The sequence below is a fragment of the Brachypodium distachyon genome, chromosome 2 (genome assembly GCF_000005505.3).
Source record: "Brachypodium distachyon strain Bd21 chromosome 2, Brachypodium_distachyon_v3.0, whole genome shotgun sequence".
NCBI classification, from domain to species: domain Eukaryota; kingdom Viridiplantae; phylum Streptophyta; class Magnoliopsida; order Poales; family Poaceae; genus Brachypodium; species Brachypodium distachyon.
In genome coordinates, this window is record NC_016132.3 from 8,250,276 (window position 1) to 8,272,858 (window position 22,583).

Consider the following 22,583-nt stretch of genomic DNA (forward strand, 5'->3'; position numbering starts at 1 on the left):
CCAAAGTCGGCAGTTAACAAGCATCAAGTCCTGCCCGCTTCAACCAAATGAATATGACGGCCCCTATGGTTTGAGTGACAGCGGTATTGAACACAACGGTTACAGAAATGAGAGAATAACATGTTGGCTCACTTTTTTTGGACCTTTTAGGAGTGTTAAAAAATGGTTTCAAGCTACTGGAATGGCTGATTGTCAGTATTGTGAACGTTCTTGTAATTGTGTTGTTGATGCCCTAGAGGTAGCAGGGGGTGCCAAGATGGATTCGTACGGAGTAAAGATCTGTACGTTAGATTCTCGGTTCTTAGTTTGACCATCGTGTCAGTCACCGTTCGACCTAATAAGGAGAATTTCGTTTGGTTGAGGCCATTGGGCACTGGCCGGTAACTATGCACGATACGATGACGTACCCTCGTACTCTTTTCGTACCATATTAAATGACAAATCTAAATATTGATGTATCTATGCCTAAAAAACGTACAGATATAGTTAATAAAAAGTCACTTAATATGAGACGGAGCAAATATTATCCACACTCCCCGAGGCCCGTAATAGCGGGAAGATGAGCCTACGAAGAGGGGATGAACAAAGCTGTGGATACGTCCTGATGCATTCATGAATAGATGCCATGCTGCATCGTCTCTGGCGACCAAAGGGCAAAGGCCAGCTGCATGCGTAATTTGGGGTCACGAGGCCCGCGCTTCTAGTATTAATGAAAAGGTGTCAAATTAGTTTTAAAATTAATAAACTGCGCATTTGAATCATAATTTTTCATTAAGTTGATCACCGAAGGTACCGATATGTAATTTAGGTAATTATAAGACTAACTTGGCACCTCCTGAATACTATTAGGACCGCACTTGCAATTTACGCAAAACAGTTTATATGAAAATATAACCGAGATCCCAGTCCTGAACCAAACATTCTCCAAAGAGACAGAGCTTGGTTCATGTTTTGACATCTCGGTTGGTGAAATTAAGTTTTCGCTCAATTCTATCTTAATACGTGGGGCACCAATGCACGAAGGTTAAAACGTAAAGCATGCCTCTACGCCCGGTCTTATAGTGAAGATCACCATACAATTTGACAATATAGACACAACGATGTTTTTTTAGTAGGTTTGGTCTACCCACGAGGAGCGTTCCACCACATTGTCAAGCAAACAATGTCACCTTGTCAAAATAATGTACTTCCTCCATCCAACAAAAGATGTCTTATCTTTGACTAAATTTGAATGCCTATATACTAAATCATGTCTAAATATATCCAAATTTTGACTAACTTGAGACATTTTTTGTTGGACGGAGAAAGTATGTCCTTTTTTCATTTACTCACCAATTGGATTGTGTCTTCTTTTCTTGGATATATTTTCTCTTTATATACATATCCTGTCACATACTCTTAGTTTTATTGTTTTTAAATATAAAACAGGACTTTAAATATTTCTCCATTAATTTTAATTGATTTTAATCATCTATTCATGCATTTGTTTTACGGGAATTATAATGAACTCACGTTCGCTCAGCCGTCTCCCAGCGCGACGGCGCACGCTTTGCCCTGCATGACGCGTGCTCGAGTTGCTGTCTCCCCACGCGCTGTGCGCTCTGCCCCAGCAGCGGCCGCGCACTCTGCCCCGCCCCGTGCTCTGACCTAGCCGTGGCCGCGCGTTGCCCCACGAGCTCTGCCCCCGCCGTCGCCGCGTGCTGCCCCGGCCACCGCCGCCGCACGCTCTGCCCCTGCCGCCGTGCGCGCTCTGCCCAGCACGCCGCCCAGCCGAGCTCTGCCCCAGCCGCTGTGCGCTCTGCCCCCCACAGTCGTGCGAGCTCTGCCCCAGCACGCCGCCCCACCGAGCTCTGCCCTTGCCGCGCGCTGCCCCGGCCACCGCCCGGCGCTCTGCCCTCGCCGTCGTGGGCTCTCTGCCCCGGCCCGCCGGCCCGCCGCGCGCTCTCCCCTAGCTGCCGCGACGCGCGCTGCCCCGCCGAGCTCTGCCCTGCAACCACCATGAGTCGTCGCCACGAGCAGTAGCCGTTGATGCCGCAGTATCCATAGGCGTCATGCTTGCTTGTTCATCCTGTTCGGCGTTCATGGGCGAACCAACGCTGCTCTCCCACCGACATTTGAGCGCAATTTGTGTTCATTACGAGTGACAATTCATGTTCATCATGGTTGGCAATTGTATTCATTCAGAGAGACATGGATATATGATTTGTGTGCCGTCATTTTGAATGAAGGCGGTAGCTTGATTTTGTAGTGGATGAGATGTAGGATGCTTTGGTGCGTGGATTATTGTGGCTTAAATGGATGAATCTAGTTATTTGTGTCCATTGCAGGCGGCAATTTGTGTTCACTAAGGGGCCGGATGGCAATTTTGTGTTTTTTTGGGGTGGCACTTTTGTGTGAGGTGGTTTTGAATGAAGGTGGCAGTGAGATTTGGAGTGGAGAAAATACGGAATGCGGTGGTGGATAGTAGATTTGTATTGAAATTGATGTGCGTGGTTATTTTTGTTCATAACGGGTGGCAATTTGTATTCACGACGGGGGTGTCAATTTTTGTTCATTTCGGGTGGCAATTTGTATTTACGACGGGGGGGCAATTTTTGTTCATTACGGGTGGCAATTTTTATTCACGACGGGGGTGGCAATTTTTGTTCATTACGGGTGGCAATTTTTATTCACGACGGGGGTGGCAATTTTTGTTCATTACGGGTGGCAATCTGTACTCACAACGGTGGTGTCAATTTGTCGTACCGGTGGCAATTAGTACATTAAGTGTTGAAATTTGTTCATCAAGGGTGACAACTTATGTTTATTATGTGAGACAAGGATATAGGGTTTGTACGGGGTCGTTTTGAGTTTAGGTGTCGATTTGGAGTGCAGAAGATGCGGGATGCGGTGGTAGATTTTGACCGAAATGGATGCATATAGTTTTTTGTGTTTATTTCGGTTGGCAATTTATGTGCGGTAGGGATGGTAATTTGTGATCATTTGGAATGTCATTTTTTTAATATTAGGGGTGACAATTTCTGTTTATTAGGGTCGGCAAGGAAATAAGGATTTTGTGTGTTGTTCTGAACGGAGGTGGTAGCTCAATTTGGAGTGTTGGAGATCTGGGACCGACCGAAATCGACCGCTACGGTTACTTGTGTTCCTGGGGTGGCATTTGTAGTAAATAGGCGGTAGCTATTTGCGGGTGGTAGAATGACCGAAACGTCTAGTTTACATGTCATAAGTATAAGTTGGTTTGAGAACAACAGTCACAAATACTTTACGTTTTTCAAAACTTTTCAAGTCTATTTTGAACTCATGAAGTGTCGTGGTCCATATACTTGCGTGTCTCTGTCAGTGTATTCGGAATTAGAAGAAACTAAAGATGTGGGATTGTCGTTGGCAGACCCGACGAGGAATGGACCGGCCGACGCGGCATGGGCTGGTGTTCGCATGCGCTGAGTTTAAAGCGGATGCGGTAGGCTAAATCATGTATCATCAGGTCCATTAATCACTACTCTCTCCGTTCCATAATTCTTGTCAAAATCTTACATGTATCTAGACACTTTTTAGGAATAGATACATTCATTTTTGACAAATTTGAGACAAGAATTATGGAACGGAGTAAGTACTACTTTTAAACCATGAATCGATGCATACGCCAGCTGTTTTGTGCTCCATGCGGCCATCGGCATCCTAACGCGCTGTATGGAGCCATGCAATGCAAGCAGTCGCGCGGGCACTCTAACGCGCGACCGTCGCGCGCTATGCGATCCCTTTGTTTTAACACGGTTTCACTAGCAGAGCATCATCTAACGTATAAAAAAGGCATGGCTGCATTCCGCAGGTCAAGGGACTGCAAAGTAGGAGTTGTTGTCCAAAACGGCGATTCTAGCGGTGCCGGTATGTACCGGCACCTGCTAGAGCCAGTGAGCCCTCCACGTGCTAAGCAAGCCCCACCCCTCCACGTGATCAGCAGGGAACAGAATGAATGGGATTGGGATTGGACTTTTGTATTTTTTAACTAACATATTTTGTTTCTTGTACAAATTATTTAATGGTCCAAACAAACTCACAATTTTTTGAGAATTTGAGGGTGGTCTTAAGATGAGAAAATCTACCTTCAGTAAAAGTTTCAGAAATTTCTGAGCAAGTTTGAAAATCTAGCATATATTTTTATTGTACATGTCATATGAATGGTATTTTTACTGATGTATGATATATGTCATCGGTGTATGATATATTTATTGATATATGGTAAAGAAATGGTATGTGATATGTGTCATTGGTCTATGGTTGATGATATATGAATGGTATGTGTCATTCGTATATGATATGCGAATGGTATATTTCAGAGCAAGTTTGAAAATCTGGCATATATTTTTTATTGGTACATGACATATGAATGGTATATTTACTGGTGTATGATATGTGGATGGTATGTATCATTGATATATTGGTTCATGTCATCCGTATATAATATATATACTGATATATGATAAAAGAATGGTACGTGACATGAGTCATCAGCCTGTGATATATCGGAGATTCCGAGTGGGGAACGCCACCTGTCTTACGGTACGGCGCGCTGTCGTCCATCCGATCCTCCTGATCCCCTACTCCTTTTCTCTTCTTACCGGTCGTTCTCTCTCTCCCGAATCCCCTCTCCGTCTCTCCCTGTCTCTCCCATTCTCCTCAAGATTGACCTCCAAAATCAGCCGCTAGGGCTGTGGAGCAGCCGAGCAGGGCGCAACCTTGGCCTCCAAAATCAGCCGGCGGAGGGGCGGAATAGTGCGCGGGCGGAGGGGCGGAGCCGGCCCGGGCAGCGGGGGCGGAGGAGTGCGCGGGCGGGCGGCGGAGCACGGCGCGGGCCGCGGGGGCGGAGGAGTGCGCGGGCAGGCGGCGGAGGAGTGTGCGGACGGGCGGCGGAGCACGGCGCGGCCGGAGTGGCGGAGGAGAAGGGCGCAGGCGCGGCGCAGGGGCGGAGCAGGTGCGGGCTGTGGCTGTGGAGCACGGCACGGCTGCAGCGGCAGCAGAGAAGGCAGTGGAGGATTCTCGCGAGAGCAAGACGAGGTGGCCTACCGCCGCCGCCGCCATCTCCGCCCCTTCGCAGGTATGTCTCTTCGTCACCTCGCAGTCCACCCACTCCTCCTCCTGCCGTGCAGCTCCCCACGCGTCTCCCCCTCTTGTACACTCCAGCGTGTTCGGCCTCAGGCCCGCCAAGGTTGTGCCTTAATCTGGCGTCGCACAAGCGCGTGCAGGGCAAGGACCGGCGGTCGGTGCCTCCTCGGCCTGGCGGCCTTCTTCGCCATCATGGACGCCTCGGGGTCAGCTAAGGCACTCTCGTCTGCACTGCACCCTCCTCATCCGCCATCTCCCGTATGTATCTATGACAGTGATTTTCCTTTTTGATTTCGTTCCCCCATGTTCCTTGCTGAAACTGTACCTTCAAGTATTGTGTGATCCCCATGTTCTCTTGATTAGCCAAAGCTGGGTCCCCTTGTTGTCCGGCAAGCCATTTTGATCTGAAATCGTCATGATGTTGAGGTTAGCTTCCCACCATCTCTCCCATGGTTATTTTGTGCTGACTAGGTTTGATGCAATTCACGCAATGCTCAAATGTTCGATGAATCGATATCTATACATTTTTTTCATGAGAGGAACTCCTGATCATGGTAACCTGGTAACCTAACCCAAACAGCCGGTAGCTACTTGGAAAGAATCTGGCAAGTGTTTGGAAAGAATCTGATAGCTATAGCAGAAAACTTGGTATCTGTATTTTTTGGAAAACCTGGTGGATATATAGGAAAACATGGTAGTTGTTTCAAAAGAACTCTTAAAACTTTTTGGCTGCTTTATATGATATGATAGCCTTGTATGTTTATTCATTGTCATATTCTGAACAACTTGGTACTAGTTGTTTGTAAAGAACCTTGGATTTTGTAAACAACCTTGAAGTTATTTGAAAAAAAAACTGGTAGCTAGTTTGGAAAGAACTTGGTAGCTATCCGGAAATAACATGGCATGTGTTTGAAACCCGGTAGCTAATTGGAAATAACATGGTTGGTGTTGGGAAAGAACCTGGCTGCTATAGCGGAAAAAACTCGTGGATATATCAGAAAACACGGTAGTCGTTTGTGAAGAACTCGTTTGTAAACAACCTGGCAATTTGTTTTCTAAATAACTTGGCAAATGTTTTTATAGAACCTGGCATTTGTTTACAAAGAACCTGACAATTATTTGTGGAAAATCTAGCAATTTGTTTTTTTAAATAAACTGGCAACTCTTTGTAAAGAACCTGGCAATTTGTTTTCTGAACAACCTGTGAATTGATTGTAGAAAATCTAGCAATTGTTTCTAAAGAACCTGGCAATGTGTTTCTAATCAACTGGCAATTGTTTGTAACAAACCTGGCAATTATTTGTTTCTAATCAATCTGGCAATTGTTTCTAAGGAACCTGGCAACTGTTTGTAGATAACCTGGCGGTTGTTCGGAAAAACCTGTCAATTTTTTTGTAAAGAATTTGATTCATAAAGCATCTACAATGCAAGGTGCTTAAATGGGTGCTTACGAAAATAAACCAAGCATCATCTTAAGCATCAATGCCTATTCGTATAGAACAGGTGCCAACTTAGGCATCTTCCTAGCACCAGTGCTTTAAAAAAGGGTTAATTTTTCTAAGCACATGGCTAAGCATCTTGCATTGTACATGCTCTAAACAACCTGGCAATTTTTCACACAGAACCCGGCAATTGTTTGTAAAGAACTTCGCAATTGTTTGGAAAGAACATGGTAGCTATTTACATAGTTCATTTCTCTGTGTCTTCATCATTTATTGTTATTAATAGTGAGAAATATATGTTTCCATATGCATTTCTGAACATGAGCAGCAATCGATCAGCGTTTGTGCCAAAGAAGTGATGTTCCTGTCTTGTTAGGTCAATACAAGCTAGGCATCAGTGGCCAATCAATGACTCTAGGAGGCAAGCTAGATTGACAACCTTGACAACATGGTAGTGGAGGTGATTGAGATGAAGAAGATTTTTGTGGCAACAAAGAGTTCAAAGCCGTTTGCCTCCACAAACATGCTCATTTGTAAACTTGTAAATTCGACCTCATGATGTCTGATAAAGTGGTGCTTCAATTTTTAGCTTTAAAGGCTAAATTTTTTACGGATTTGGAACTTGGAAGACGCTATTGTGGTTTTGTTAGAGGTAGCGATAGTGTTGTTGTTGTATAGATGTGTGTGTAACTATACGATGTATGAATTTCTGCTTCTATGTTTCTTGTTGGAAAAAATGGACCAGTTGAAAAATAAATAGACGAAAAAGAGGTGCATGCAAAGCACTCATGCAAAGCCCAAAGAAAAATGGCTAGTAAAGTGCCAGGGGGTCCACTGCACGATAAACATAACTGCGTAACCTGGCATATGCATGGGGTGTACAGGCTACTTCGGACTGCACGGCTGTCAGGGCGTTCGCGCGCCGCTCCGTAGTCACCTCCTTTCGAAACTTTTATTGAAGGTGAATTTTTCCGTCTTAACACCACCTTCAATTTTTCATAAAATTCTGAGTTTGTTTGGACAACTAAATAATTTGTACAAGTAACAAAATAACAAATCCAATCCCATTCCCATTCCTTCTCTTGCCTGGCACGTGGTGGTGTGGGTGGGCGCTTAATGATCAGCACATAAATCACCAGAGCAGGATCTGACTTGCCTGGCACGTGGTGGTGTGGGTGGGCGCTTAATGATCAGCACATAAATCACCAGAGCAGGATCTGTGGTGTTTTTCCCCGCTCACGAAGCTACAGCCGTACAGAATGAAAAGTTCAAAGGTTCAGAGTTCCCAAATAAAAAGGCATTAATCAACCCGGAGTTTTCCATCCGCTGGCGCTGGCTCAGAAATTCTCGGTGAGGTCTTGCTTGATCTGCTTCGACGTGCCGTCTGGCTGCTCGCCATTGGTGCGTTTCCTGCTGCCACGAGACACCTTCACCATCTCCTACATCTTGGGAGTCAGGTACGCGCGAGCGCGGTTGCTCGAGGTGGAGGACTTCAGCTCCACCGCCGAGGCGCGCTGCTGCGAGTGCGAGCTCATGCCGGCCAGCAGGCACGCGCGCCCCGTCTGCCGGTACTCGTGCCGGTCGCCCACCCGAGCGCTCAGGTCGCGCAGCTCCTCCTTGAGCGCCTCGCACGCAGGGTCGGCGGCCAGCCCTGGCGCCGACCGCTCCACGGCAACCAGCCGGGAGTCGAGTATCTTCGCGGCGCCCGCGTGCTGTCCGCCGTCAGCGGCCGCCCGTGTCGCCGCGATGTCTCGTGTCGCCGCTAGGCGGACGCGCTCCCGCTCCACGTCCATGCACGGGGGCGGCATGTCGGCCAGCTCAAACGGCCTCTCGATCGCCGCGGCCGGCGCGGAGACGACGTGGGCCGCCTGGCTACCGTTGGCTCCCGCGTCTCGGTAGGTGCAGCTCACTTTGAGCAGCCGGGTGACATGCTCCGCGTCTCGGGCTCTCGGCACGTACACGAGCGCCAGGAAGCGCCTCTCCTCGTCCTCGTAGAGCTAGGTTGCCGACGTCGATCGAGCCGGCACGGCCGTCGTCGTGCACTTCGCTGCGGTAGCCGCCCGACTTGATCTCCTGTAAGCGCACGCCCCGGTGCAGGCACCTCACGGCGATGCGCGCTTCCCGCACGGCCACGGAGAGCAGGCCGCCCACGCACTGCGCGAACGAGTCCTGGATCGCCGCCTGGTTCTCCACGAAGGAGAAGGTGCCGCCCGTGGCCTCGGCCACCGCGTGCATCGCGGCCGCGTCGTGGTCTCCGCCGAACCCGAAAGTGTGGATCTGGGCGCCGCCGAACGAAGGCGGCACGAGGCTCCTCGCGTGGTAGTTAGCCGCGGTTTGTTGACCAGCGTGGCGTCCCTGCCGTCGGACAGCAGGATGACGCTGGGGACGGCGTTCTTGCGGCGTCGCCCGCCGAGCACATGGGCGGCCACGCGGAGGCCCTCGCCGATCCTCGTGCCGCCGCCCGCGACAAGGGACTCCACGGCGGCCTTGGCCGCGGCTTTGCCTGCGTTCGACATGAGCGCGAGGCCGGTCAGGCGGCGGGCGGCGGACGAGAAGGTCACCACGGAGAGGCGGTCGGATGGGCCGAGCTGGTCGATGACGAAGCCCATGGCCTGCTTCAGCAGCGCCAGCTTGGGGCCTTCCATGCTGCCGCTGACGTCCAGCACGGTAACGAAGGTCGACCTGTGCGCGCGCCACGTCGCCTGGCGCTTTGGCGTAAACGAGCACCGCGAACTTGTCCCGCCACGCGCTCCTCCCGAGCGCCGGGAACTCGCACTGCGTCTTGAGGACCAGGCCACCACCGTTGTTGGTTGCCGCCGGTGCCTGCGCCAGGGCGGTCCGGTTCTCCAACGGCCCGTCGTCGTCAGTGTACACGGCTGCCGCCGGCGGCGCGGCGGCACGAACCATCTTGTACGACATGGGTAGATAGATTAGCTAGGGTTTGATCGATTGCATTAAGCCTGATTGATAGTAATTATTTTTCAAAAACTACCCAGAAGGATATGCGTTATAGCCTGGCCTAGTGCACACGACATATGGAAACCGAATCCCGTGCTTGCGTAATCGGAAGTTGGCACAATCCGTGCCTGTGCTTGCGTGGAAGTTGGCACGATCCGCGCATCAATAACTTTCTAAAGATACAATTTCAGAAACCCAACTTAGGCTCAGGTTGGCATTGCTGAATTGCGTTGCACTGAACTTATTTTATAATCTGTCATAAAAAAATACACACGAAAGAAGAAGAAAATTGGTTATCCAAACACGAAAATAGTGAAAAACAGGTGAGAAAAAGAGATTATGAGAATTCGCCGCAATGCCAAACGCAGCCTTAAACATAATATCTAAAAGTTATCTTTAGAGAGACTTCATTAGGCCTCGTTCGGTTTCCAATGATAACCAAATCATAAAATGCATTTAAGTGATTAGGAGTTCCATATTTAATCTCATTCATTTATTTAGGATCTAATGGTTATGAATGAGAGTTTTCAAAATTGCCATTTTCAAGATATTCAAAATATCTATTCTGTATTGTCATTTGTGTGTAGCCTAGACGTTTGATCTATGTCGGTGTTGCTTAACATGCCGTAAAGCTTTCCTTTCTTGAAGCATATAAACGCGACATGAAAACGGCATCTGCTGATGGCACAGCAAAGTTCGCGTTACAAGCTAGTATTAATTCATTTGGTTGAGTCACCCGCAAAAAAAAAATCATTTGGTTGAGGTCATTGCCAACTCTGCCTTGTGTTAAAACTTTTCTTTTAGGGATGTTTAAACTTAAAAAGTAATAAAGTGCCAAACTTTTCTTTTAGGGATGTTAAACTTAAAAAGTAATAAAGTGCCAAACTTTTCTTTTAGGGATGTTAGACTTAAAAAGTAAAGTGCCAAAGTTCTCCGATTTGAGATTTTAAGAACGTAAACTAAGCTAGATCAATAATTAAGGGATCAAAACTAGAACTATGACCTTAAATATGTCAGCATAATGTCCGTGTTTTTCCACACATTGTCTAGAAGAATAAATTTGCAGATAACAATAAATAATAGTTAGATTATGATTAGACAACGGGCTAATGCCATTAATGCCTACTGGTAGCTTTGCTCGAACGCAAACTCATGAAAATCGGAGAGCAGATGAGTAGCAATAAGTTGGCTTTGCACGGCATGAATTGTCGGGGGCAAGAAGGGAAGAGTTAAGAGAAAGCACCATCAATTCTAAACTTCATAAGATATTCAACTATTAATTCGGTATTAATTTGGAACGGAGGGAATAGTATTTTCACAATTTATTCAATGATTTTTTATCGGCAGTAAAATATCGTCATGAAAGTATACATGTTCCACTCCTTTTACAGTAAACTGGAGGCATGAACAAAGCGTTGAATCTTCTATTTCTGCCCGTGTTAATGCTGAAAATGATAGTTCTAGATCATATGTTCTGCTCAAGAACATAAGCGGGATAGTAAAAGTACATATAACCACAAGACTAAACTTGTTTTTGGTATTATGATTGATTACGATAATCTTGTTTAATAGTAGAAACTTTATACTGTACATATCTTGTGATTGGGTTAGATGTTTCCGGTGCAATTAATCTATAGAAATACAAAGTCCCTGCTAGCAAAATTGGTGAATAGATATAAATTACCGATTTTGTTTGATGAATCAGTGATTTTATTATTGAGTACTTTAGAAGTTGTTTTCCATGCATCAGTTTGGCACACCAGGCACACACAATAATGTCGCCTTAAATGGAAAGATCTGCTGTCAGGTTCATTGTATCTGGCCGCCTCGGCACATGGGCGTGTCTTGAGCTACATTCGTCGTTCCATCCGTAGAATAGAGTACACAAAAGTTGCTGATTCGATCAGTCGCAAGTCTGCTCGTGCGTATGTTGCCAAAGCTTACGTCATGACTTGAGCGTACACGGCCTGATTTCTAGTACGCGCGTGTTGTATTGTACCGAGTGTATCTTCCCAGAACAACGTCGATGTTCGTAGTGACTAGTGAGGCTACATGTACACTTTTCCACAACACTATGGCTAGCAAATTGTAGAAGGATTATGTTGAGATAGCAGCGGATAATGCACAGTGACTGGATTAGTTTTACAAGTCAAGATTCTAACCAATTCTCTATTTTCCTCGTTTAAATTTCGATCGGTATATACAGGGTCATATTACGGGACACATGAGTTTAGGTGTATACACTACTCCTGCTCCTAGATATAAGATGGTTCTAATTTTGCACTGAGTTAAACTTCTTTAAGTTTGATAAAGTTTATACGGAGTATAAAAAATTATCAACATTTTTAGTTCTGAAATAGTTAAATATATTAAGATATATGACTCTATAGTATAGTTATTTGATATTGCAGATGTCATTACATTTTCCATAAAGGTGGTCAAAATTTTAAAGGTTTGACTTAATTAGAACAAAGTTAAAATATCTTATAGTTACCAATGGAGGTAGTAGCTCGTAAAGAATTTATATTTGAAAGTCACGAAAAAAATTCATGACATTGACATGCTAGCGTATATCTATTATACCATTTATTAAATTGGAATTGGTGGTGATTGTCACGGACGCGGTAGGTCAATTTTATTAAAATCTATTATTATCTATTAAATTGGAGTTGATGATGATTGTACGGTCGTTGGTTAACTTCGTTAAAATTACAACCAATATGTCATTGCCTGTTATTTTTTTTTCTTCCAGTTTTTTTCACGATTTCTCCTACTCCGTCTTACAACCGACGCCACCACACCCGCATGCCGACCTCGACGGCGCAATGAGTTGCCTACATGGAAAATAAAAATAAATAATTTGTGATTTTGTTGACCCGTAGCAACGCGCGGGCACACGGCCCGACCCCTGTCCCCTTCCCTCTCGCACCTATCCCCTCGATTCATCCCCCCCGAACTCTTCTTCCTCGCACCGCTCGATCCGCCTCCTCCACGAAGTCCGACTCCTCCCTTCATCGCCATCCTCGCTCGTTCTCCATGTCGCCGCCGCCACTGCTCTCCCCCACCGCGCCGTCCTCTCTCCAGTCCTTCTCCGGTCTCTCTACTACCGATCTGGCCCGCGCGACCACTCCCTTCTCCTCATCCCCTGCCTCGTCTCCTCCTCCCGAGTCCCGAGGAGACTCGAACTGGGCATCTGGCGGCCCAGCGCCCCCTGCCCTCTTCGCTCCTCCGGTGCTCCCGATCTGGACCAAGGACACCGAGCCCCTGCCCCCTTCCCTCTTCATCTATCTGGACGGGTGGCTGTAGTCTGTGGAGGAGATCGACGGTGTATTCTGGCAGAGACAGGGCGACCCGCGAGTGAGGTAGGTGGAGCTCGGCAGCGGCGCTGCAGTCTGAAGACGGAGGCGCGACGGCAGTGCTGCAGAAGATCGGGAGAGGCCGGGTGGCGTTCGACGACTAGGTGGAGGCGTAGAACAACACGCTGCCAGTTGCGAAGCGCCCGGGTCCCGTTGACGGCCAGATCCTAGTGACGAGGATCCGCGTGAGGAAGACAACAGTGCCGCTCCTTCGTCCAGCCTGCGTCGTCAAGATCCTCCGTGGCGCCCGCTCCTCGGCGGGTCGGTCGGGCGCCTCCTTAGCTGGTCGTCGGCACGCCGCGGCTGCGGATCCGATGCGCGGTGGCGGAGATAGGCATGGCGGTAGCGCGGGCGCCTTCCTCCAGTGACGCCGCAGCAGCTGCTGCTCCCAAGCGGGCGTTCCGGCGCTGCTCCTACCGACGCTTCTCTCTATTTTTTCTTTATTTTTGCTGAAATCTTGGCCTAATTGATGGTACATGCAAACCATGCTTTCTAAATATAATTAGGACATGGATCTGCTCTGAAAATTCCATTGATTTAATTCCCCTCCGTATATGATTTTAGTTTTACCATTTTCCTGGATCTATTTTTTGACCCGATTGGACTTGATCATATGACTAATCGATGATGGTTGAAACAGGCCCAATATATGTGGCATGGCATTGCATAGATGCGTGATGGAGCGAAGGGAGAGCAGCATCTCGTCGGGGCAAACATAATTTTCATATGGGCTAAAAATTATAAAATATGAAATTATATCGCAAAGGCGTTTTCGGTAGACTGAATTAACGTTTTACGGTAACTGCTAGAGTTGCTCTCAATACGTAGCTACGTGCAAAAGACACCACTTTTAAAAACTTAAGCTAGCATGTTTTTCAATTTCTTTTCTTCCGTAACAACGCACGGGGCTTTTTGTTAGTTACAACAAATATGCCACTTCCCGTTATTTTCTCTCCTTCCCGTCTTATTCACGATTTCTCCTCCTCCACCTTACGACCGACGCCACCGCGCCTGCGCGGGCCCATGCCTGAGCCTCCCCCTCTACCCCCAGTCCGATTTCTCCTCCTCCGTCTTACAACCGATGCCAACCGACGCCACAATACTCCGAGCAAAGCCGTCACGTTGCCACCCGCTTCACCTGTTCTCCCACCACCTCCACTGCCGCCAGCCGTCGGACTCGTGGGAGACGGCCGACCTTGACGGCGCCATGAGCTGCTTGCTCCATTATGCCCGCCGCGTCAACTCCTCACTAGACCTCGCAACTCGGTGCAGCCGCATGACCGCATCCCCCAGCGCCCTAAGCGTCCCGACCTTCCTAGCCTTCGCCAACCACCTGCGCACCCCCTTGCAGCTGATTCCAGCCACCGGGTTCCGTAGCAACGCACGGGCACACCTGCTAGTATCTATTAGTATCCCAGTTTTCTTTTTATAAAATGTTCTATCTTTGTGCTATGTCCGAACTTTCGTGCTTGACCACCTCGATAAATCCATCTGTTCAAAACAAGTGGAATACTAGCGGGTAACCATTTCCCCTAAAACTTTAGACTAAACATTTTCCTCTTTTGGTCTTATTTCTCCACGCTCCTACCACCTAATTGTGGCAAGTTTTTGTCACAAGATCTCCTCACACACGTGTAGTTTTTAGGGCAAATTCTCCCGTACCTGTTACTCCAGCAGGATTAAACGGAGTATTACACATGGGCATTTTTGTCTTTTCACATTTTCGCATGGATAAAAATAATTTCAGAAATATTGCCTTGCCGCCACCGTCCTTGCCCGGCGCGCGGCCGCCGCCGTCCTTGCCGCGCGCGGCCCCCGCCTTCGCCTTCACAGGTGGCCTCCGGTGTCGTCTGCGTGTGGTTTGGGGATTTTTTTTTTCCTGACGAAATTACATCTTTGCCGTTACTTCTGATTACTCCACCCTACTACTCCACACTCCTTAATTGGAGTATTAGGAAGTATTGACAAATCCGAGCCCTTAGATCTAAAATATGAACGGTCCAAATTAATTATGGGGCACCGTAGAAGAGCTCAGTTTTTAGAGGATGCACAAATCAATTTTAAAACGTTAAAATGTCACTCACTCAGATGACACGTCCCAACCAAAATCCGTTTTCAACCACATGTTCGTTTTGACGAAAACTTCAAGACCAAATCACTACTGAATAGTGAAAATGTTACTCGTATATATGATATTGTTTTCCTGCTGCATTTTATACTAGTTTCACATTGTTTTCATCGTCGTTTTATATCAGGTTTACTACAATTATGCAAATTCAGTTTCTAATGTATTTTTTTCTACTCTTGCTTCTGCCGTAATGTCCCAGAAGAATACTCGCTCAGTCTTATTTTGACGTTTTACGCCGGTGGATTTGTGGAACAGTATGCCGGTCAAAAAACGCCCGCGTGCAGTCCGGGCCCGTCGTCCCGTCCCCATCTCCCCTCATTCCAGAATCTATTTCACCCAATGGCGGGCTCGTCTCGTCACCGAGCAGAGCATCCGCGCGCGAGGCGAGGCGAGCTCCCCTTCCGTTCTTCTCTCCCCAGGCCCCACCGCCGTCGATCGACATGGCGTCGCCGGCGCATCCCAAGACCACGAAGAAGCACAACGCGCGACTCAACAACCCCTTCCCGCGCGCCGTCCCGGCCGCCGCCTTCCGCCAGTACGGCGACGCCGCGCCGCCGCTCTCCTTCGCCCCGTCCTCCGCCAAGCTCGCCCAGGCCCACGATCACCCCGTCGGGTCCCGGTTCCGCCTCCGCTGGGACCCCTCGCACGGCGGGGCGGTGTCGCTGGCAGGCATCCATGTCTCCTCGTCCGTGATGTGGGAGACCATCCCTGGCGTCGCGTTCGTCTCCGCGGCCTCCGCCGTCACCGAGGCCGACGAGTGCCGCGGATCCTTCGCGCTCCGCGACGGGCGCGCCCGCCTCGTCCCGGACCGCCAGACCGTCGACAGGATCAGGGCCTTGTACCGCTGCGACGCCGACCTCCTGCGCGCCGCCGCGTTCCAGGCGTCCGAAGAGACGCGGTTCCCGGTGCTCCTGATCACCGGGGTCGTGTCCGCGAGGAAGGCGGGCCCCGCGTCGTCGTGCTGCTGCGGCCTGCGCGCCAGGATTCGCGCGGGGCAGCCGATCTTCTCGGCGCGGTATTGGTTCCTCCTAGAGGAGAAGAACAACACGCAGGTGGCGTTCGGCGTCAAGATCGCCGACTACCAATGGAGCTGCGGTCACGCGGCGGATCCTTCGAGTCCACCGCCGGCGGGCGGGTCGACTGCAAGGCCCCAACGGACCAGCCTGCGCCTCCGCCTGCACCTGGCGGGGCGCGTCCAGAGGAACAGCGGCAGGAAGAAGAAGCTCTCCTCCGGGTTCCCGGTCCGGGAGGAGGAGCTCTCGGCACTCCTGCCGCGGCTGAAGAAAGAGGATGAAGAGGAGGCGCGGGCGCCGGAGGAGTTCAACCGGGTGTTCCTGACGTACGCGAGCGAGCGCGACGAGAGGTTCTACGGTTTCGGCGAGCAGTTCAGCCGCATGGAGTTCAAGGGGAAGAGGGTGCCCGTCCTTGTGCAGGAGCAGGGGATCGGGAGGGGAGACCAGCCCATCACTTTTGCTGCCAATCTCCTCAGCTACAGGTTAATACAGCAATAATTTCCCCAATAGGATCTTTACTCCTAGAATGCACTACGGTATAAAGGATGTTTCAAACGAATACATAAAAAATTATTTTCATGCAGTCAATTTTTATCCAACATCAAGCAGTTCATGTTTACACAAGCTCGTGGAGTTCTCCTCATGATCGGACAGTCTCTTTGCTTCCCTTCACCAGCAAAACTCTGATCAATATTCCATAATTCTTGTCGAAATCTTACATGTATATAGGCACTTTTTAGAAATAGATACATCCATTTTTAGACAAATTTGAGACAAGAATTCATTTTTAGATAAATTTGAGACAAGAATTATGAAACGGAGGTGAACTAATTTGTTGGCAAGTGCCAGACTCTGCTGCTGAGTTTGGGCATGAATTGGAACTTATCTTGTTATCTCACTGTTGCCACTGACAAGCATTGACGAGATTGATACGTACAAGTATTTAAGACTACAATGACATCTAGCGTAACCAACTGAATTATTCGAGGAGCTTATAGAGCTGGTTGGTAGTGTGTATACTGTGTACTCGTAGAGACAGTGACACTATGTCTACTTGCGCCACAGTTTTCTTTTGCATGTTGTGTGCTTGGAACTCCAAAGCTAGAGAAGAAATTGTTTATATAACCAATCTTCACCGTACGAGAAGAACTTGTGGCGCTGATGTGAAAATTGATCACGATTTAATGCTTTGATTCTGAGATGCTATTGCTATGGTGTGTTCTTCAATTCTTGATGGCTTTCTGTAGGTCGGGAGGAAACTGGAGCACCACGTATGCTCCATCTCCCTTCTACATGACCTCCAAGATGAGGTCCTTGTACCTGGAGGGATATGATTACTCCATATTTGACCTCACGAAACCTGATAGAGTGCAGATTCAGGTAGCTATTCCATCCTTCAGCCTACATGCGTCTCTAATCAGCTTGGGCAGAGTTCTAATAATTTCATTACAAGCTTATTTTCAAATTATAAGATGTTCACACGTTTCGAGGTTTACTTTTGACGAGAAATTCGACCAATAAAACATGAGTTATATGTCACAAAAATTATACCGACGAATTCATATTCAAAAGTGATTTTCAACTATATACTCGCTCTGTCCAGAAATAACTGACTTGGATTTGTATTGCTTTTCATGGGTAACTGATATATTAATTTTTTAACTGATGATAAAGTCGAATCTAGAAATTCGAGAGCACTTTATAATTTGAAAAGAGGGAGATAACTCCATTTCTCCAAGGATGAAGGGTACAGTTGAGCTTATTCGGCAGTGCCATGCTTTACTTTTCAGGTTTACGGGAATTCGGTTCGGGGACGAATACTGCAGGGCCACTCGCCGACCGAGCTGATCACGAGCTACACGGGATCGACCGGACGGCCGCCCGTTCTTCCCCGATGGATCACCTCCGGCGCGGTGGTTGGCATGCAGGGCGGCACGGACGCCGTCCGCCGCGTGTGGAGCCAGCTGCGAGACCACGACGTCCCGGTCTCCGCGTTCTGGCTGCAGGTCTGTCTGAAGAAACCAGAACCAGCTTTCCAGAAAACACTGCATTCTGAACCAATTCTGAACATTCGTTTGGGTTTTATTGCTGCTGCTGCAGGATTGGGTTGGGCAGAGGAAGACGGCGATCGGGTCGCAGCTCTGGTGGAACTGGGAGGTCGACGACGATCACTACGCCGGCTGGAACGATCTCGTGCGCGATCTCCGGCGCGGCGGCGTGAGGACGATGACCTACTGCAACCCCTGCCTCGTCCCGGTACGCCCCATCGGTCGCCGTTCAGAATCCAGATGCAGATGAGCATCGCCGCTCTAATTCTGACGGGAAGCGTTTTTTGTTTGTCGCAGATGGGTGGGAAGGCGAACGCAAGGAGGCACCTGTTCGAGGAGGCCAAGGAGCTGGGGATCCTGGTGCGGGACGAGTCCGGCGGGCCGTACATGATGCCCAACACGGCGTTCGACGTGGCCATGCTGGACTTCACGAACCCGTCGGCGTGCGCCTGGTTCAAGGGCATCCTCCGCGGCATGGCGGAAAGCGGCGTGAGCGGCTGGATGGCCGACTTCGGCGAGGGCCTGCCTCTGGACGCGCGGCTCCACTCCGGGGAGGACCCCGTCGCCGCCCACAACCGGTACCCGGAGCTCTGGGCCCGCGTCAACCGCGAATTCGCCGACGAGTGGAAGAAGAATTCATCCGGCGATCATGGCACGGCGTCGGAGGAGGAAGAAGAAGAAGAAGAAGGGCTGGTGTTCTTCGTGCGGGCGGGGTTCAGGGAGAGCTCGCGGTGGGCGATGCTGTTCTGGGAAGGGGACCAGATGGTGAGCTGGCAGGCCAACGACGGCATCAAGAGCAGCGTCGTGGGCCTGCTCAGCGGCGGCCTCTCGGGGATCCCGCTCAACCACAGCGACGCCGGGGGCTACTGCACCGTCGACCTGCCCCCTTTCCTGCGCTACCGCCGGGGCGAGGAGCTCCTGATGCGGTGGATGGAGCTCAACGCCTTCACCGTCGTCTTCCGCACGCACGAAGGGAACAGGCCGGGCTCCAATGCCCAGTTCTACTCCAACGCCCGCACCCTGGCGCACTTCGCGCGCTGCGCCAAGGTCTACAAGGCCTGGGAGTTCTACCGGGCCCGGCTCGTGAAGGAGGCGGCGGAGACGGGGCTCCCCGTGGCGCGGCACATGTTCCTTTACTATCCCGAGGACCGCCGCGTGCAGGGGATGACGTGCCAGCAGTTCCTCGTGGGGACGGAGTTGCTGGTGGTGCCCGTGCTGGACAAGGGCAGGAGGACGGTGGCAGCGTACTTCCCGGCGTCGGACGGGGCGTCGTGGAGGCACGTGTGGACCGGCCAAGAGTTTGGTAACAACGGACATGGTGGTGTTGGGGCGGTGCACGGGTTCGAGGCCGAGGTCGGGGCCGAAGTGGGTTACCCGGCCGTGTTTGTCAGGGTCGGGTCGCCCGTTGGGGAAAGGTTTGTAAGCAATTTGAGAGATCTCAAGGTAGTTTAACCGCGGAGTGTAAAGTGAAAACATCGAATTTGAGCCCTGTCTTTGGCCGCCTCGATTGATTACACAATACCCTCCTTCTCCACCTGGACAAAGCTAACAACTACGGATATGAGAAAGAAGGCACCATTGTGGAATGAACAATTGGTAGAAGAGGATCAACGGGAGATTGTGTGACGGTGTTGATGAATGGCGGTGGTGGGGATATCGGCCATGGTACCGAGCATCGGGAGAGAAGAGAGGGGATAAAAGTTGGGAGTGCGCAAGGGGCAGAACAGAAGAGAGGATTTTTTTTTTTGACGAACAAGAGGATAGAATTATCAGAGTACACACTTCCCTACAATTTTCCCAAACAGAAATTTCTTCCCTAGTAAGCATACGAATTTTCCCAAACAGAATCTATGACTACCAAATTTAAAATAAGCATGGAACTTCCCTACAATTTTCTTCTTCATTTAAAACGATTGATCTAGGATTATAATCTATATACACACATGCGAATGAACAGGGAATGGTGGGAAGAAGATTGTCACAATTAATCGAAGGACAAAGAACAGAGTGATTTTTAAAGGAGAGAGAGCTAATCAATCAATTCCTAACGAAGAAGATGGTGAGCTCCGGGCCGGTGGCGGATCCCTCCGGGTTGTGCATGTAGTAGGTCTCGGCGTCCTTGGAGCCCACGACGCGGTCGAAGTTTGCGCGCATGTAGGTGAGCTCTCCGTTGGACTGGTCGGCCATGTCGTCCGGGAGCACGCCGGCGCCCATGGACGTGGCGTGCAGCATCCGCATGACCCGCTCGTCCGCCTCCGTGGGCTCCCTGCGCGACGCGCACCCGACGCTCTCGCCGTTCACCTCCGCCGCCCACGACGGCTCCTCCAGCAGCTGCCTCCGCGGCGCCTCCTCGCCGCCCCCGGAGTACTGCTGCTGCTGCTTCTGCCGGTCGCACTCGAGCGTGACGCGCACCATGCCGGCGGCGCTGACGTCCTGGATGAACTTGGCCGTGGGCACGCCCATGTCCAGCAGCAGCACGGGGGGGCTCCCGGGGCTGTCGTGGAAGGCGATGGTGATGCGGGACCTGCGGTGGCCGTAGAGCGTCCCCGTGGTGCGCGTGGAGCCGTGGAACTGGAAGTGGCTCCTGACGATGCTGCCGGGGAGGTGCGGCAGCGAGGGGAGGCCGCGGCAGGACGGCGCCGGGAGGAGCGGGAAGGAGCGGAACGCGGCGCGCACGGAGCGCATGAGCCTGGCCGGGCGCGACCGGTGGTGCCTGCCGCTCCCACCATTGGAGCTCGAGTGCGAGTGCTGCTTCTGCGGCGGCGGCGGGGGAGGCGGGTACCGGCCGAAGATGGGGACGTTGTCGGCGGTGGCCGAGTCGGAGCGCTGGCTCGGGATGGACGTGGCGCCGAGGAAGCTGGCCGGCTCGGTGGGTCGTCGGGGAGGCTGTGTCATGTGGCGGTCGTCGGCGCTGCCGTGGGCAGCGCGGCGGCGGGCGTCGTGCGGGGGGAGGGGATGTTGCGGGCTCCGTGGCGGCGATGGGCGCGGGCATGTGGGAGTCCGGAGGAGGAAAAGAGACGTGCGGTTGGGGAAGGGACGCCTTGAATAGCACGCGCGCGGGCGTTGGGCTCTGGCGCCAACGCCTGGTGCTGCTTGAAAACAGGAAGGGCGCTGCCTGTAAAACAGAGGAGCTGCAGCGGCATGGACCTGGATCAGCACGACCAAGGAGTGCGCCGAGCTCGAGCTGGCCACGATATGGAGACGCCGGCTGAGGAACTCAGGTGAAGAGTTGGGCATGGGATGTTCAGGCGTTCGAGTCGTCTTTTTTTTCATCTTTGATGAACTTGCTCCGATTTATTATTATTTTGGTTATCTTCCTTGTCGGTTCGGTTGACATAAGATGTTCATTGATGAATTCTGTTCGATTATTATTATTCTCGTGAAATGAGCTGAATGTTTTCATCTCTTTGAAATTTTTTGAAGAATATTGCTCCGAATCGTGTTCCCTTTGCTAATCCTGTTTTGGACGCTGCGGTGTAGTGTTCTTAGGTTCTTTGGCAATGGTGTTTTGTTGCTCATGTACTTTTCCCTCATGTTGCTTGTTGCCTTCTTGTGATGTTACGTGGTTCAGTGTTGCGACTACCTTCTAATCTAAAGGTGGGAATTAGTTTGAGCCGACAATGTGACATGAGAGGCATCTGAATGAACGTAGTGTCATCTTCTGGCTTTATTGATTCGATAAACAGAGTAGAAAAGACTGAATAAACTGAAACAAAAACCGACAACTAAGATCTTGGATACAACTAAAGTTATAACAAGATTCTTCAAAGTCAAAATCGTTAGATCCGTCATCTGTATCTGGATATCTCTACATGTCTGGTATGAAAATGCAAAAGATCAAACCTGCACAAAGTTTGACTAAAGGAGTCGGGAGACCATTATTTTCACAAGTCGTCACCTTCAGCACCAGGACGCTATCGCCAAGTACACAAAAATTCACAAAGGAGGTACGTAAACTACTTGCGAGACACCGGTATGTGGTTCCTCTCCATCTCTCGATGCTGAATATGTGGTCGAAGATGACGAGAATTGATAAAGGTTGAAAACATTGAAACTGAAACGCTAAACTTGGTGAACGACACTTTGAGTACAAATCGCGTTTCACAACTTAATTCCGTCGATGTGCCCCTCGTGAAACTATCAAGGAGGGTCTTAGCTTGTGTTTACCCTCTTCTAAAACCCCCTTATTTCTCTCCCACGGTCCATGCCTACACAATCTCTACTCCTAGTCTGAACCCTCACAATTCCCCATTCTCAACCAAATTCCTAACGCTAGCCCCCAAGTAAAGCCATCTATCCCAAGTGACAACCTCTAGGTAGCTTCGAGTCACCCCCCCCTCTTCCCCTCTAGTTGCTCTCCGTGATAAGAAAGCGGAAGCGAAAGAGAAGGATGAGGTGTTAGCGGCGACTTTTGATCCACCGAGGTTGAAGGACGGTATGACCATGTCGTTCGATGCCATCTCCACCTCCATGCAATCCTCTTTTATGAGTCTAATTAGTATTAGAACAACATTATCTAAGAATGCAGGCTTCTT

The 22,583-nt window shown here is 50.0% G+C and overlaps 2 protein-coding genes, 1 long non-coding RNA gene and 1 pseudogene across 4 annotated transcripts; 2 read left to right on the forward strand and 2 right to left on the reverse strand.

Moving 5' to 3' along the window:
- Nucleotides 1–4,571: 4,571 nt before the first annotated feature.
- LOC104582542 lies at nucleotides 4,572–7,302 on the forward strand. 2 transcript variants are annotated; one of them, XR_730300.3, is made up of 4 exons: nucleotides 4,572–5,095; nucleotides 5,182–5,361; nucleotides 5,467–5,529; nucleotides 6,922–7,302. It is a non-coding gene; the product is annotated as an uncharacterized LOC104582542 (long non-coding RNA). The 2 variants fall into 2 exon arrangements; XR_730301.3 differs by having other exon boundaries at nucleotides 4,577–5,095; nucleotides 5,244–5,361.
- Nucleotides 7,303–7,487: 185 nt separating this feature from the next.
- On the reverse strand, nucleotides 7,488–9,606 carry LOC100825499 (annotated as a pseudogene).
- A 5,681-nt stretch (nucleotides 9,607–15,287) lies between these two features.
- LOC100830410 (sulfoquinovosidase) lies at nucleotides 15,288–19,584 on the forward strand. The gene is made up of 5 exons (XM_003566803.4): nucleotides 15,288–16,482; nucleotides 17,248–17,380; nucleotides 17,791–18,006; nucleotides 18,101–18,256; nucleotides 18,346–19,584. Exons 1-5 carry the CDS (start codon nucleotides 15,428–15,430, stop codon nucleotides 19,498–19,500), a joined length of 2,715 nt encoding a protein of 904 aa, XP_003566851.3. The 5' UTR covers nucleotides 15,288–15,427; the 3' UTR covers nucleotides 19,501–19,584.
- Nucleotides 19,585–19,741: 157 nt separating this feature from the next.
- On the reverse strand, nucleotides 19,742–21,477 carry LOC100825806 (protein MIZU-KUSSEI 1). Its single transcript, XM_014897990.2, has one exon. It carries the CDS (start codon nucleotides 21,319–21,321, stop codon nucleotides 20,086–20,088), a length of 1,236 nt encoding a protein of 411 aa, XP_014753476.2. The 5' UTR covers nucleotides 21,322–21,477; the 3' UTR covers nucleotides 19,742–20,085.
- Nucleotides 21,478–22,583: the final 1,106 nt, after the last annotated feature.

Coding starts and splice junctions, on each gene's coding strand:
- LOC100825806 (XM_014897990.2), bottom strand. CDS start 21,321: ATGAAAAAAAAGACGACTCGAACGCCTGAACATCCCATGCCCAACTCT.
- LOC100830410 (XM_003566803.4), top strand. CDS start 15,428: ATGGCGTCGCCGGCGCATCCCAAGACCACGAAGAAGCACAACGCGCGA. Junction 16,483..17,247: donor GCCAATCTCCTCAGCTACAG/GTTAATACAGCA, acceptor GGCTTTCTGTAG/GTCGGGAGGAAACTGGAGCA. Junction 18,257..18,345: donor GCAACCCCTGCCTCGTCCCG/GTACGCCCCATC, acceptor TGTTTGTCGCAG/ATGGGTGGGAAGGCGAACGC.